The sequence below is a fragment of the Carassius auratus genome, chromosome 32, assembly GCF_003368295.1.
Source record: "Carassius auratus strain Wakin chromosome 32, ASM336829v1, whole genome shotgun sequence".
NCBI classification, from domain to species: Eukaryota; Metazoa; Chordata; class Actinopteri; order Cypriniformes; family Cyprinidae; genus Carassius; species Carassius auratus.
The window spans coordinates 4,266,954-4,284,128 of NC_039274.1; the positions used below are offsets into that span (position 1 = coordinate 4,266,954).

Genomic DNA, 17,175 nt, shown 5'->3' on the forward strand with positions numbered 1-17,175 from the left:
AACTCGCGCTGAAGTGCTGAAAAGAATGAGATTTAAAAAAAAAATTAATAATAATAATAAATAAATAAATAAATAAGAGGGGGAGGGGGGGGTATCTATATAGAAATTATATAATTGGCTATTTCGTGTATATTGTTGAATTTATTAAGTTCAAGGCCGCTATAAAGAACCTCCTTGAAATGAGTTTCCCGATAACGATTGGTTTTAGCACTTAAGAGTGTTTTACAGTCGTTCGTTATTATTTCACGCGCTTTTTTTCCCCCAGAAATTCAGAATACAATCGCACGTAACTTTAAGTGCTACTTATGAGTCGCTGTCCGTTTGTCAAGTGCTGAAATGTCACCTTATAGAATGGCTCGTAATTGTAATGCACGCTCGTTTATTGAACTATTAATTAACCCAAAGTCTGAAATTAAAAGATTTTGGGTTCTGGCCCTCAGATTATCTTCTGGCATTTACTTTATTGGACAGCCATTCTGCACAGGGATGCTTTGCCTGTTAATGCTTAATTACTATTAATAACACTAACGCACTATTAGGGAACCATCTGGATTTTATTATATTTAATTTAGTAAAAAAGAACAAAAAGAGAACACAACATTAACAAGGTTGAGAGGCAATAAACAAATTATACTGGATTACGAAATGTTTTGAAACTAAAGTTCAAAACAGTATGACGTCCGTATCCGCATTTGCCGATATCTCGTGATATGGCGAGTTTGATACAAGCTCCGAAGCACTGATTCAAAACAGAGGGAACAAAACAGATTTCAGACAGCAGCGCCCCACAGCAGCAGGGGGCGCTGTGCGCGCTCTAACTCAGAGTCACCACTGATGCTGTGGTAACTCACAAACTACAGACACTACAGACATTACCATAGGACATAACGGGACTTGAACAAGCGCAAGACGTTTCTTCTGTGATACTGCTGCACTAAACAGGTACTGTACCTATAAACCCTCGTCAACAGTGTATGTTAATAAATGCGCTGATGTTATCCACTCTGATAAAAATGCAGTGATTCGAGTATTATAGAGCTGTTTACAGTATGACGTTATATCACATTTGACACAACAGAGCTAGTTTTACTAGCAGCAGATTCGTCTCTGTTGTGAATTTAGAGGAGTAAGTCTCAGGGATGATTGTTATTTGCCGTAGATGGATGTTTATTAGTCAGCCTCATCTAGCAGTGTGTTGGCTAATGCACTGCAGCTCAGGATCAGGTAAATACTGCAGGTGCTTTGATAAACAGTGTTTCAGCAGTTCAAGGCAGTTCAGTCATGTTTCATGATTGCAGTGGAGTATTAGCACATCATTTAGATTTAGGTCATATTTGACCTCATAATTAACAATAAAAAAATTTTTTTATTAAAAATGATATTTTGCATTAAGAAAATGAAGCCCACTGTATTCTGAAGACCACTGATCATTTGTTATATTTCAGATGTTTTAATTTAGGACTCACTAGGGCCGCTTCTCCTATTTACAAACAATGTTTCCAAAAATAATCAAAAACAAAAAAGATCAAGTTGCATTGAATTGACATCTTAGTTTTAAAATGGTAATGATAGTAATGAAACTGAAACTTTTGACATTTAAGTGTTTTGACAATATAATTTATTTAGATTTGGAATATATATGATATTACTGTAGAAATGTAGCAAATGTAGAAATTTTCTGTCGCCAAGGCAAATTCCATGTGTGTGTGAGCTAGGGCTGCACGGTTATGACAAAAATCATAATTGTTGATTATTCCCCTTGAAATTGTAATTTTGATCGTTAATTACTTCTGATTACCACAATTTACAATGAATTATGTTTATACCATTGCAACTGCATGCCATATTTTTATATGAAAATAAAAAAGCTAAAAACGCTCTAACTGAAAAAAAAAACATTGTGCTTTTTAATAGTATTAAGCCTCAAATGTCAACTACACATCAGATTGGTTTCTTTTTTTTAACTATATAAAAAAAGTACAAATATGAATGGTATCATAATGCTTTACTAAAACTAAAATTAAAACAATGGAAAAACCCTTAAGATAACATGTAGAAAAAAAAAAATGCATCTTACTCACACATAAGTGGGCTCTGAACGATTAATTCCCGCTTTGAATGATTACGTAATAGTGGCATCCATAATTGTAATTGTGATTAGAAACTTGATTAATTGTGCAGCCCTAGTGTAAGCACACTGGGCAATAAAGCTCTTTCTCTCTCTCTTAGTGTTGTATTATGAGGTGTCGAACATACAGTTGTGCTTTTCAGTTACGCTGGAATTTTCGGAGACCGACTCGGACATGTCATATGTCTTCATCAATGACTCGTCGCAGACCAGTGTACCGTTACTGCAGGCTTGTGTCGATGGGGACTTGAGTTTCGCTCAGCGTCTGCTGGAGGCTGGCTGCGACCCCAACATCCGCGACCACAGGGGCCGCACGGGTCTGCATCTGGCAGCGGCGCGAGGTAATGTGGACATCTGCCGCTTCCTGCACAAGTTTGGTGCAGATCTGCTAGCCACCGACTATCAGGGCAACACTGCACTGCACCTGTGCGGACATGTGGACACCATTCAGTTCCTGGTGTCCAATGGGCTCAAAATTGATATTTGGTGAGATATACCAATATATTTATTTGAACATTTAAATGTTTATTGGTAAGTGTTCTTGACTACTTTCTTTCTTTTTTAATGTTGGGTACAATGCGACTAATACTGTGGCACACCTGTGTTCTTCACTACTTCAGTTTTCACAGTGTATTACAATCTTATTTATTGAGCATTGACAGAGCAACACATTTTAGGGGAAGAAAACCATAAGAAGTATTGATACAAATATTTTAGCTGTAGTAAGTGGGTATACTAATTATGTGTAATTAGGTTTTTCACTATAAGTTTTGCATAAAATACTTGTTCAAATTGTTTCTCAATTGTTCTTTAACACTTGAACAGTAACCACAATGGGTCAACACCACTGGTGCTGGCTAAGAGGAGAGGGGTGAATAAAGATGCCATTCGGCTGTTGGAAGGGCTGGAAGAGCAAGAGGTCAAGGGCTTCAACAGAGGAGCTCACTCCAAACTTGAAGCCATGCAAATGGCTGAGAGTGAGAGGTTAGCATTGCACATTTACATTGTTTCATTACTTTACATGTTTCAGTAGCTTTCTTCCTAACAGAATAACGTTGTTCCTAGTGCGATGGAGAGCCATTCGCTGCTGAATCCAAACCTGCAGAACAGCGAGGGTGTGCTGTCCAGCTTTCGCTCCACATGGCAGGAGTTTGTGGAGGACTTGGGCTTCTGGAGGGTCCTGCTGCTGCTGCTGGTCATCGGCCTTCTTTCTTTGGGCATTGCTTACTATGTTAGTGGCGTACTGCCTTTTTCTGCAAGTCAGCTGGAGTTGGTCCACTGAGGGCCAGATTGTGTTCTATCTCGGGACCGACTAAAGGGAAGTTTGAGTGGACTCTGAAGGTTCTTCATAGTACTAGTTTCGGTCTGATGTGAAGTTTAGGAACAGTCACAGGTAAGGTGAGTGACAGTGTTCACATGATGATGGCTGTGATGGCTCTGAAGGAAGACTGAAAGGTTAAGGTTAATGTATTTAAAAACCCACTTCTCCCAGATCTTTCCATGATCACTGAACCTGGCCGACTGGTTGATAAGTAAGACATATACACTTGTAATCATTTCAGTGGTGATATAAATGATGACTGTTGTAGCTTAGATCAGGCATGATGTTTTCATCCCAGTATTTACTTCTTTTCCTTTTCTATAATCTTTTTTTTTTTTTCTGTATATGAAGTGTGTGTATGAAGTACGACAGTCGTTACATACATACGCTTATTTACATATCTGCGATTCAACAGCTGACATTGTTACATGGAATATTGTTTTAAAGTAATGGTATGTAAAATGTTACATATTCCAATAAATGGCCATCGGGATTCAGATAACAGTTTGATAAATGACAATTAAGATTCTTTATTTAAGATTCTGTATTCTATTTTTATGTTTGTGTACAAATAATCCTAAATGCTTAAAGGGTCTTTCTGTTTGCTAAAATAAGAACCGTTTTTCCTCACCATTAAATGCTTTTGCACCATTTTTGTGTTCTGAGCAATATTTTCCATAAGAAAAAAAGTCAATGTTAAGATAATTTGAAGCTAAATATGGCCTAAAATGATAAGAACAGCTACATTGACTTGTCTCAGCTGTTCTAAAATGACCGTAAACCACACACAGCAACAAAAGTGAATAATTGTAATAATTGTTATCATACAAATAAATATATGCAGCATTTCTTGTCAGTTCTTGACATACAAGATGTTGAAACATAAAGAACTGAAAAATCTTAATGAAAGAAGGACAAGTTGTGGTTTATTTTGTGTCAAGGTTAGGGTAAAGGGTTACAACTATGTTGATTACACTTTCCATATTTTCATATAATTTTTTTTTGTTTTGTTTTACCTTAAATGGTTTTTGTACTACTAAATCTTTTTTTTTTCTTTTTTTTCTTTTTTTTTTTTACCTTAAATGGTTTTTGTACTACTAAATCTTTTTTTTTTTCACCTTAAATGGTTTTTGTACTACTAAATCTAAACCAGTATTTTAAAAACCCACTGGTAAATCTTGAGGGAAGCTATAACTCAAATGCTAATGCTTTTCCAAACTTAACCACAGTCCCCACTGACTCCCATAGCTTAAAAAAAAAACACATGCAAGTCAATAGGGACCAGCGACTGAAGGTGAACTGGCCTGCAAAATGAACAGCTCTGTTTTATTTTTATAATTGTCCCACACTGCCCCTGGTGCAGGTGGAAATACATGATAGATTTATACGTTCTAGTAGCATTCTTTTGAATCTGTTCCTTTAGTTCATATTTAAATCATTAATACTTGGTAACATACACAACTCTCATATCCAGACAGACATTTGATTTTCTCGTTATGATGGATGGAGTGTGTTGAAGCTGAATGACTCTTCTGGATGGTTCTTTGGGTTTTGATATAGATTGCTCCCAGCAGGGGGAGATGGTGGGGGGTTGTAAGATGTACAGTATTCAGTGGTGGGACCACTTAGAGAGAGAAACAACAAACAGCCAAAAAAAGTCTGTGCATTTGGCATGTGCTGACCCACAAAATGCAACACAGGAAAACAAGAGAATAAGACATCAAGAGAAAGATATAAACTGTAAAGCATTAAAGACAGTGGGGGGAATATTTATTTGATTTGATCAGGCCTGTGTCACAGGCAAAATCCAAAACATGAATATTTTCTTTGTTCTAGAATTTCTCTGTGGTGTAGGAATCAAACTCATCATGAGGAGGTTGTTTGTGATTTAACAGGTAGCGATAAGGATTTACTAGTAACAATTTCTACCCAACAAACTATTTTGGATCTTGACGATTTAAAAATATGTATGTTCTGAAAAAAATATAAGAATGGGAATTGCATTTTAAGATTTTATACTTATTTACTTATTTATAATATTAGGCTCCCCTCATATATCCTGCTCCAAGACTGTGGGAACCCTGGTTCTTCAGGAACAGTTTAATGTTTGTTTTGTCTTATTTTAAATGCTCTCAAGTGATCTTGAGGGTCCCAGCCCTGTGATTGAAAACCACAGATATAGAGTACATTTATAAATAATGCATTGAATTAATTGGCAATGGTGTGTGCGTGTTTTTAAGATGAATCCTTAAGTTATTTTAACTGCTGGATGCCACAACCTTCTCAGCTTTAGTTCTTCATAGGCTATTACATGTAAGAATCAAGCAAATATAACACTATAGTGTAACCTTCAACCAATGCAGCAACAACTATGTTCTACATCATAATAACCTTTACAGTAATGCTAGGGACTGTACAGTCAGTTCCATTATATTTAACAGATGATTGTGAATTCTTTCGTTTGGAGACTCTGAGACTAGCCATTGTCTGAAAATTAAAAAAAAAAAAAATGTGTGATGGTAGGATTAGGTTTACATGATAGCAAATGTCATTAGCTTGGTGTAAAAATCAATAGTAGTCTTTGGATGAGAGAAACACAAAACAAGTGTGTGTGTGTGTGTGTTTGAGAAACATGGTGGATGTTTCAGTAAATGCATTAGTATGCTCTGTCTGATGGATGATGGATAAAGTGTTTTAATGTATGAATATCTGACTGTAAAAGCTGAGTGCTTTACTATGATTGTTCTGTAAATTACTTGTTGATATTAATTGAAAGGCCCTGTCATTAACCGTTGCAGAACTCCTTGTGTTCACTGATTTAAGATTAAGTGACTGAGATAGCCTGCAGAACGCATGTTCATACATCGATTCAGTGATTATCATAGCTTGCAGGATGACAACATTGTCATCTAGACATTTCACTATAGCTTTGCATTAATTGTAGTTGCAGTTAGCCCTATAAGTGTTTGGTGGTTTGATCTAGGCTCCAGTTTGAAAACACATTCAAATATGTAATATTGTAAGTTTTAAGTTTTCTTTTTTAATACATTTGAAAATCTAATGTATCCTGTGATGGAAAAACTTAATTTCTGCATCATTACTCCAGTTTTCAGTGTCACATGATCCTTCAGAAATCATTCTAATATGCCGATTTGGTGCTCAAGAAACATTTTTTGCTGCTTAATATTTTTGTGGAAAATATTTATAATATTTAATATTTTGTTCTATTCTTCTTTGATGAATAGAATGTTCAAAAGAACATAACTTATTTAAAATATTTTTGGACCATTAACGAAACCTTAATCGACTTAAAGTATAAATGAGGTATTAAGGAATAGTGACCATGGCCATGATGTCCTCAGCAAACGGGAAGTGAAGAAACAGTTCAAGTTGAAGTATATGTGTAAGCTCAGAGGGGGTTTATTCCCTGGTGCTTTGTCAGTCGTACCTGTCTAAACATGAACTGTGGTGGAAAGAGCGCTGTAATGAACTTATAACAGCATTGAGGAGGTGTAGTAAGTGCCAAATGTTCCTTATTGCATGCTGCCTGCAATAATCTATTTTTGGGTGACTCCTGATGGATACTTTATTAATCCCACAGGGGGCACTGCAGTGGGGAACGGGTAGCACATCACCAACCTCTTCCCAAATAAACCTAAAAACACATACTGTAAGAATTGAATCACACAAGAAACATTAATACAGACACTTTCACATAATTAGATTACAATACAACATGCTTCATAGTAAATTCAACCACTTAGGAAATCTATAATTAATACAGACACATTAAGAGTGCTTAATAAAATACAAATTACAAATATGAATGTCTTCTGGCACAAAACTTAAACTGATTGGTCAAACACTTAATATTTAATACTGGCAGTTTGTCAGAGTGCATGTGTAAGGGTGCGTGTCATTTATGATACTCCAAGCTTTCTTATCAATTGCTGCTCATACAATTCAGGTAGGTTCCACCATGGCACACCAGATATTTTTCAAGTCCTAACTATAATTTGGAGGTGATTTTTATTCTTTATAGAAGTAGATGGAAACCAGCACAGGAATGAAAAACTCAAGACGCTCTCAATAAAAGTATTATAGAATGCACTCAATATACTGTAGATATTTCTTTGGTGAACCTTTCTTGATAATAGCCTCTGTATTCTGTTGAAACTTTAAGGTTGTATCAAAAATGGTTCCTAGGTATTTATCCAAGGTACATTTATCAACCTCTTTGTCCTGAATAAGCCCTGGTTGCACCCTTTGGAAACTGCGATTAGCCCAGGAACAGCATGTGTTAAAACAGGTGTTTAGTATATACTTTGACCTCTCAGTTCATCATTTCCTAAATTCCCTGCTTTGTATGTTATCTGGCCTTTAAAACAAAGGATGATTTTAGAATTTAAGATCCTGTTGACACCATTATCTTCCCAATAGATACCCATCATTCTCCCTCAGATGACTTTTGAACACCAGGGTCCAGAACCAGAACTGATAATTGTTGAGGATGTATCTGGATATGGGATGTCAGTGTGTGTGTGTGTGTGTGTGTGTGTGTGTGTGTATTCAATTCAACAGCTTTTAATGTTTCGTTTAGTTTCAAATTTGGATAAAAGCACTTTTTGCTTGTGAATGCATGCATGATCTTTTTTATTAGGCTGAAAACCACAATGCATCAATCACAAAGCATGTTGCAAAGACTATTCAAACCCTGTGTGGTCATGTACCTCTGCAGGATTCAGACCGCCGATCCCTCGCATGTCACGTGGATCAGCGCCCTCCAGGCATCAGGAGACACAAACACACATCTGCTCTTCCTCTTCTGAAATTCATGTGCATTCGGCCATTCATCTGTTTGTTATCTTATGTCTTAGCACTATTTAACAGTGCATTTGCCTTTATCATACAGTACGTGGTTGTAGTAATTACTATAATTCTGTAAATTGTCACAGGGGGCCGTTCCTATCCTCTTATCGTATTAACCTTTACCGTGTAAATGTCCTCTCAACTTCTGAGGGAACAATTCATTTCCAGTGACACTGATTCAGGATTTGACGTGTAAATCATCACCATAGCATTCATTTGTGAAATTTACATTTTACAATTTATGTGTGTGTGTAATATGTTTTACATACTGCCACTTGATACAGCAGATGGATGAATCGGCAATATTTAAATGGTAAAGCTACTAAGTAAACATGCCTTTAAATACCTGACAACTTGAGTCTCGTAGATGAGAAACAGTCTCAACTTGTTTGAGGTATTAGAGCGCTCGGGGCCTTGAATTTGATTGTTTTTTTCTGTGCTGTATGTGAAGCGAAGGTTGAAGTCTGGTTTTCATCTGATAACTGGCGACACATCTGATCTTCTCCCTCCTACTCCCATTTCACCTCAATAGATACTGAGTTCATATATCCCATTCATCTCTCTTCAATAAACTGTACTTCAATACCCACAGAGGCCTTTCCTGGCTAATCCTCAGGTGTCATTAAATACCAGTATTGATGATAATCGTGATAATGAAATATTGTTAATGTGTTAATAAGAGGTGTCACAATATACCAGTATTAGCGATGTTTAAAATGAATATTACACAGATAGGACCAATATGGAACGCTTAACTCTCTCATGTAATTTGTTTCATTCATACTTGACGCCCCTGCACAGAAAGTCCATAAGCAAGACTTATAGGAGTAATAGAACTTATGACGTTTCATCTAGCTATTGCTGTAGATGACCTCTCAGAATGCAGAAAGAAATGTTATATATAGTGAAACATAAAAAGATTAAGACAGTCAACACATGTTATTAAAGCCATCTCAGGTATTTTACTAAGGATATGTATTTATAGGATAATCGCTGGAAAGAATACTATAAAAAATATATAATTTCTGCCTAATCCTGTGATAAGAATCAGTTCACTGAAGGAAGTTATTTAAAACACGTGTTGGGAGTAAAAAAAAGATGTTGTTATTCTTATGAAATGTTGTACTTTGTAATGTAACAAACTAAAAGTTAGCATTATAGTCTCTTCTGTTTAGTGCAGTTGTTCTTTTTGTATGCAATGGTGTTTCACTGGTCAAATAATCAAATAAAGATGAATTTGACTGAGAGCATTATTTATGTATTTATTTATTTATTTTTCAAGATTTATATATCACAATATATCGTTATCTATTTTGTGGGTCATGATAATCGTGTAGTGAAAAATCTGATATCGTGACAGCCCTATATACACATGCACAAACCTCAATATGGATGGCTTTTTTTTTATATTGCTCCTAAAATGGCAGTTTTCTGAATGCCAAGTATTAAAAACGGTATGTATAGGAACTACAGTATGCCCACACAAAGTCAGCTGACCTATTCACATTTAAATGTCAGGAAAACACGTTAAATATTTAATTAAAATGTCTAAATAAAATATGATCTTCAGAGGTGCTCAAGCATATGAAAAATGATTAAAATATAGAAGAGTAATTCTTTTTTTTTAATACTACTACTGCTACTTTTTCGAAAGTCATGTTTATGATATGAGAGGATGATTATTATACTGTAAGTGACCACTGAAAAATGACAAATACTGTTCCATCACAACATGCTTCAGAAATATTCCAAAATCAGCACAACCAGACATTTGCTGCCCAGTCTCCCAGCTAAACCAACAGCTGGCCTGTGTAAAAGATATATTCTCTAACTGTAGCCCATTGTAGGACCACCTTTCATGGTTACACAATAGACTGCTTTATGCTGGAGGACTCAGATGGGTGTTTGTTGTGCATACAGTAATTGAACAGAGAAGCTAACAGGTTAGCCATAATGAAATGTTATGGTGTCATTATGAAGAATTCAGACTGCCTAGAAGTTTGTTTATTTGGTGATTCAAATTGTGTTTTATTGCTAGTAAGCTAAAATAAACTGAGTTCATAACATGAGTTTGGGTTCTGACTTAAAAACACTCTTTTTATGTAAGTACATTATTATTACTATACCACCAGTACAGGACACAATAGCCTATTAGATTTTTTTTAAATGCAGAATGCTTCAGCGAGCACTGTATTGTGTAAATAAGGCTGTGTTTACTGTAACAAATATGAGAGACAGAACATATATTGCACGCGTAAAAAAAAAAAAAATCCAAAATCACAGTTTTCCTTTGCAAATTGCAATCTGAGCCACTTGAAAACAGGCACCTAGCAACACATCTTCTGTAGTTAGGAGATGTATATCAATTTACAGTCGAATACAATGTGGCCTATCATATTTATACAAAATATCAAGTAGTTTAAGTGTAGCACAACCTTTTTGTCTGTGGCTTAAATTTAAAACAGCTTGGCCTTTTGGTCAAAATGTTTAAAGTTTAAAACAAACAGATGCTTTCCCTAAAATACAAACTGTCATTACACATATAGATAGATAAGTATGTGTGTGTGTGTGTGTGTGTGTGTGTGTGTGTGTGTGAGAGAGAGAGAGAGAGAGAGAGAGAGAGAGAGAGAATTAGTCGTACACTTCAAAAGACCGCAAAACACGCATCACGTTAAAGAGCGGTGCTGCTCTCGGAGCTGGCAACGCTGACGCTTTTATCCTGATCAAGTAACGGCCGGATAGGAGTCCGACAGCACCTCACAACCGGCATTTGAGCACAACTGAGTGGCAATCTCTTATCTAATGATAAAGGGACTGGACGCCGGTTGACTGTTTATTTAGAAGTGCTGTCGAGCAGAAACGAATCTCCTTCCTGGAAAGATCTCGTGCCGGATTACACAGCACCGCAATGCGAATGTCGAGCGAAAAGACGCTTAAAGCAGCACAGCTGTATTTAACATGGGCGAAAAAAGAGGAATTAGCCGCCACACCGACAGCTGAATCGTGAGAGATGTTCTGTCTCCCCGCTCTGAGGTAAAAACGGCGCTGTGAGACTGCATGAAACGGCTGTTTTTTCGAGATCGTCAACTAATCTAACGTTACAGCAGTGCATCTTCATATGAGACAGCGCGAGATAATCTGGCCGGTGCGCGGCGGACCACGAATAATATATACACTGAGGGGTGGCATTCGTATTCAGAGACCGGTCGGTGTCTGACCGTGTCCCACATGACCTACTTTCAAAAGCTTTAATGCGGGAGATGCAGCCGCAGTGAGAAGCAAAAGAGACTTTCCGCACTGAAAAACAGCTCCCTGTTTACTCACATGTGTGACCGAGGTCGTGTGGACCTCAGATGACATGAACGTCACGGCCCTGGAAGACTTGAACAGTGAGAAAGAAGCATCCTCTTCGATTGCTTTATTTATTTATTATTTATTTATTTTTTAAATCGTAATTGTTTTAAGTAGAATCTACCATGTCGATAACTCTAAAGACTTGAGCAAACGGGGGAAAAGGGACACTGGTTCCATTGACCTTTGCACTTGCAACAGCAGGATTATTTATTTGAGCTAAAACCACAGTCATTTCAGTACATGCTGATGGGATTTGTATTAAGCCATGGGATTTGCCTTTGCCATCTGAAATCTGCGCTTGAACTCCATAAAAGCTTCTAAAGGATTATTAAAATGACATTTGTGTCTCTGTGATGTCATCGAGTTTGAAAGTCAAGCCTTCTCTAAGTAATACTAGTTATGTAACGACTACCTACAACATCGTAGGGCTACATACATGTTATCAGTCAGTGAATCTAATTCAACAATGATTCTAAGATCAGGAGATATTTTTTACGCTACTCTGTGAATTGATCTTTCGGTCCAGTCATGTGGTCACTTCCATTACTACGTCACACTGAAGTTCCACCAAAAGTGACTGAGAACTTCATTCTGTCTGGTTATCGTTTCCCCAACTACAGTCTACGGGAGTGCCTAGCCTCTGCTTTTCGTCCCACCAATGAGACCGGAAACTTCTGGACACACTTCCTCCCCATCTTTGTGTTCACCTATCACTTTCTGGAGGTTTTCACATGGGAAGGAGCACCTGAACCTAGCAATCCTTTTTTCTACCCTTTCTGGAACTACTTCCTGGGAGTGTTGTACCTGCTGCTAGGCAGCAGTTTGGCTCATCTCCTCAACTCCATGTCACTCATCATTCGTGAAATCTGTTTCTTTGTGGACTATGGGACTATTAGTGCGTATACAGTGGGTTCTTCACTAGCGTATTACTACTACATCCATCCTCAAGCAGGAATACCAGAGATTGGATTTGAGGGACAGAACTCTACTCAAAGAAAGAGCCTGAACGCTGATGAAGAGTCTTGGCTCTCTGCATCTTTTCACACTCAGGTCCAACAGTTCTTTGAAAGCCTCTACATCCCCTCCTCCTGTCTGATCGCTATCATATGCGTCATCACCTGCTGTAACACCAGACAGTGCTGGCGGAAGTACCGCTATGCTGTCCGCACCCTCGTCTTCCTCCTTCCGTTTTTCATCTCCTCTACACCTGTCTTCTATCGTCTCTCCATGAGCTCTCCGTCATCCTCCTCCCCTCATCTGTTCTCCACCATGGCTGCCTTCTTCTACCGTCATTGCTTTTGGCTGGTGGTATCTGCCATCTTCAATATCAGTAAGATCCCAGAACGTTTTTCTCCTGGGATCTTTGATATCTGGGGTCACAGCCATCAGTGGTTCCATTGCTGCACGTTCCTGTCGATACTGGACGAGCTGCAAATGATCAAAGTGGAGATGTGGGACCTGCTTCTCAACCCAACTTTGGTACTTTCATCTGCAACGCCACCTAGGCTTCCTGGACCAACACTCTGGTCCACCTATGGGGTCATGGTGCTCCTGCAGGGGTGCATAGCATGTGTCATAGCCTGGTTTGGTTGGCAGGCATATCAGATCTACCAACCAGAGCAAAAAAAGATAAAGGGACATTAGGAGGCACTGCATGCTGCTCAGGATTAAAGTTCTTGTTTTGGATTTTATGTTTTGAATAATGTTTTAATGATTTCTGCCGTATCACTTATTAAATGGATTGGTCACCCAAAAATGATAATTGTCATTATTACTGAACCTCAAGTTGTTTCAAAATTCATCTGGCTTTCTTTCTTTTGCAAAAACACAAAATATTTGAATATTTATGAATAGGACCCAGAACTTTCAAGCTCTAAGAAGGACATAAAGGGCAACATGAAATTAAACCATATGAATACACTGGTATATTCAAAGTCTTCTTCACTTTGTACGATGAAGGGATCCAATCTTAAGCCTTCTGCTTTCCACATAAGAAAGAAAGGTTTGTAATGAAATTAAGGTGTGTAAATGATGACATCATTTTCATTTTGGGTGAACTGTCCCATTAAGTTTGATATGGCCACAGGAAAAAAAGTGCACAGTAGGCATTAATTGACAAAAACTGTGAATGTTTCAGCAGGTTTTATTGTAAGGACGTTGGAGGTAGACTGTTTTTTGCTGTCAAGTGTCAAAGTCCTCGCTACTCTGTAATCAGCAAGCTAGCTCTGCCATGTTTGCTCCCCAGGGACTGAATTGTTGAGTGAACTTTCCAGAAAGTTCACATAAGTTTCACTCAAGAGGGGTGCATGATTGAGCTTTTACTGGGACACCTTATATTGAAACACTTTCCATCACTGAAATTCTTTTTCTCAGTCTATCGATCACTGTATCGCTTTTCCTCTCATCTGCCCACTTACATTTCCTCCCTCTTTTTAACAAACCCTTCAAACTGGAAAAGCAGACAAACACAAATAAGCCAAAAATGTTTGAAGCAAAGGGAAATGAGAGGGGTGGAGTTTGCATGCTGCTTTACATCACTGTAGTGCTAAACTACACCCCTTCACAGTTTCTAATAAACATTATATTTCACTCTATACTGTCATTACTGTCGATTATAGACCTTAACGTGTGTGGCAGCATTAGGTAGTAACCATAGATTTCAGTTTAAATTCTATATTTTAAGCTACTGTAACTATGCATTGTTATTGATTGTAAACGCTTCTCTATGACTTGACATTTGAAGGCCTTTGCGAAGACGAAGCCATATCATAAGGGCCTTTTGCACCACGTGAATCTTTTCATAGTACCAGAACTAATTGTGGAACTACCCAATTTTTGGCGTTTTCACACTAAGTAGACGTTGAAATGCCAGCTTATTTTGCAAGTATGGAGAACAGCGTTAGAAGAACTGACGCTGAAGTGCAGGTACTTGTAGCAAAGGTAGAACTTCCAGTTCTAGATGGAGATTCTTAATCCTCCTTTCCATTCTTTCAATCGCTTAATGTAGCTATACGCCGACATTCCATATCCTTTATTGTGAAACTCGCGAGACACAACAAAAACACAGCTCCGATCACAGCGTCCTCCATCCTCCTGTTGTTAATGTTGTTCTTCTTCGTTTTCGTTGTAGATCGCAGCCCAAAAATTATGTCGCTGTCAACCGGCTTACGTCACTTCCTAGAACACACTGTTGATGCGAATGCAACCCTTTAATTGGTGCTGGGAAGTAGTTTGCGCAAAATCGTCCCAGTACTTCAGCTTTGTACATTTAGCTCTGGAACTAAAGCAGTGCGAAAGGCACTATTGTTTGAAAAACATATCAGTAAGTACTGTTTTTACATGTAAAGACCATTTTTGAAAAAAAAAAAAAAAAAAACAGGTTAACTGTAATCATGCATTACACAAAAATGTCTGTGGTAGCCTATATCATAGTTGTTAATAACTTCTAGAAAGTGTTACTTGTTGGCTGTATTCAGCTTTGTTGTACTGCATACAGCCTTGAGTTGTCTTTTTGCTGGGTAGTTAAATGTTCCTTCATCCAATCAGAATCAGATAATTTCAGTAAGTGGTGCTCTTTTAAGAGAGTGTGAAAAGTGCTTTAATGAAACACCTGTTGACAAAACAGACAGGTTGTTTAGTCTGAGGGATTGGTGTGGTTTAACAATGTGTAAACATGTCTTTCTGTTGCTGTGAATTACAAACTGGTGTCATTGATGAATCAGATGTTGTGACTGTCCAAAAAAAATGTTATGTCTCTGTTGTTCTGTCCTCCAATTTCAAGAGTCAGGCAGGCCTAATAGTTGCAATAGCTGTGAGGACATATTATATATATATATTTTTTTTAATTTAGTCTTTTATGTATTTCATCATTCACAGGGATCCATTCGTCATTCATTAATAACTTGAGTTTTGAAAGCCTCATACTTAATACTATTGTATCGTATAATGAGATAAATAATTTATTACACTGTGTTGCACAAGTGTAGTATTAAAATCTAGACAGAATATATGATTTGCACATAAATGACTTAATGTGTCTGCGCTGGACTGTGATCTTGACTGGGACCCAATGTACATTTTTTTCCTGTTTTAATATATTGAGGTGGGTTATCTACAAAGTCCAAAGGTTTCAGCAATTTTGACAGAGCATTGTTGGGCTGTTCGTGACTTTTGTTTGCCGTCATGCAAGTCTGCCAACTTTGTGCTCGGCTTATGCTAACACCTCACTTCTGTATTTAGATATAGTTATACTCTACAGATCAAATGTACAAGAGACTTAACCTGTATCATATTTGCTTTGGAGAAAACACCAAAATATGAATATTCAAAAATTGGTTTAAAACCGGTTGATTAGAAATTCTAGTTCTAGAAGAGTTTGTAGTTCTCAGGGGAGAAGACAGAAACTATTCTGGAGGCACACTGAGTTTATCATCATAGTTTACTTAAGTAGAACATGCTGATATATCTTATTTATTAAGATATAGGCTTGAACGTGAAAGTAGAATACTTCAATTTAGAGGATATGAATATGTAAGAGTTATTGTACTGCTTCTATTTCAATCTGTGTCAAAAGATGAAAACTAGGGATCAATAAATTTAAATGGTATAATCAGGTCTGTCTGTTTCTTTTCTAAAAGAATATGTACATGTGTGTGGTTTAAAAAAAATATTATTTTGTGTGTAAGATACGTGTTAAAATCACAAAAATAAGTGCTTTGAGTTAAATGTTAAGCTGAGAAATCCTTTGAGAGAAGAATGTCATGTTCACATTTCCATGTCTGCCGGTGTGAATTCGCCTATATATTCATTTATATATCCTTGTGTGTATGTGTGTGTGTGTGTGTGTGTGAGAGAGAGAGAGAGAGAGTGATTGACTAATGCTAAGAAACAGGAGCAGCTGCGATGTTTTATGTCACAAAACATAACAAACATATAGCCCCTTCTCTCGCTATGTCTGTATGTCTGCTGGCAATCTACATGCTTTAAAAAGTGAAACACAGATAGTCACATAGCCAGTACTGTAGGACAGACACCTTCAATGTGAAAAGCAAAAAATTAAATAAAGGGAGAAATTTTCCATCAGCCAAATTTTTTTGTGACTCTTTTCCTGTACACTGCAGACATTAAACACTACAGCTCATTATAGAAGTGTCCTCTTGATGGAGAAACACAGCTGTTCGTTTTCTATTGACATGGAACACTTTGTTCAAGGAGGAAATCCTCTGTGGCTCTTTGCCCCCTGTTGTCAAAACATACAGTACACGTCCTGACATGAGTGCTCGTTACAGAGAGTGTACGTACCCAAGAAATTAATAGTTTTATTCAGCAACAATGTATTAATTTGATCAAAAGTGACACTTTTTTTTTTTTACTTTCTATTCATCAAAGAATCTATCATGGTTTTCACAAAAAAAAAAAAAATTCATTCATTTTCAACACTTAATAAGAAATATTTCTTGAGGACCAAATCAGCATTTTGGAATGATTTCTGAAGGTTTGTGTG

The 17,175-nt window shown here is 37.2% G+C and overlaps 2 protein-coding genes across 4 annotated transcripts; both read left to right on the top strand.

Annotated features, from left to right (window-relative positions):
* The first annotated feature begins 810 nt into the window (after positions 1-810).
* LOC113051394 (ankyrin repeat domain-containing protein 46-like) lies at positions 811-4,100 on the top strand. 3 transcript variants are annotated; one of them, XM_026215110.1, is made up of 4 exons: positions 811-942; positions 2,272-2,614; positions 2,954-3,112; positions 3,194-4,100. In XM_026215110.1, exons 2-4 carry the CDS (start codon positions 2,304-2,306, stop codon positions 3,408-3,410), a joined length of 687 nt encoding a protein of 228 aa, XP_026070895.1. In that variant the 5' UTR covers positions 811-942; positions 2,272-2,303; the 3' UTR covers positions 3,411-4,100. The 3 variants fall into 3 exon arrangements, with proteins under 3 accessions (XP_026070895.1, XP_026070897.1, XP_026070896.1); XM_026215112.1 differs by having other exon boundaries at positions 856-942; positions 2,230-2,614; XM_026215111.1 differs by having other exon boundaries at positions 858-942; positions 2,259-2,614.
* A 6,842-nt stretch (positions 4,101-10,942) lies between these two features.
* Positions 10,943-16,440, top strand: LOC113051395 (membrane progesterone receptor epsilon-like). Its single transcript, XM_026215113.1, has one exon. It carries the CDS (start codon positions 12,201-12,203, stop codon positions 13,314-13,316), a length of 1,116 nt encoding a protein of 371 aa, XP_026070898.1. The 5' UTR covers positions 10,943-12,200; the 3' UTR covers positions 13,317-16,440.
* Positions 16,441-17,175: the final 735 nt, after the last annotated feature.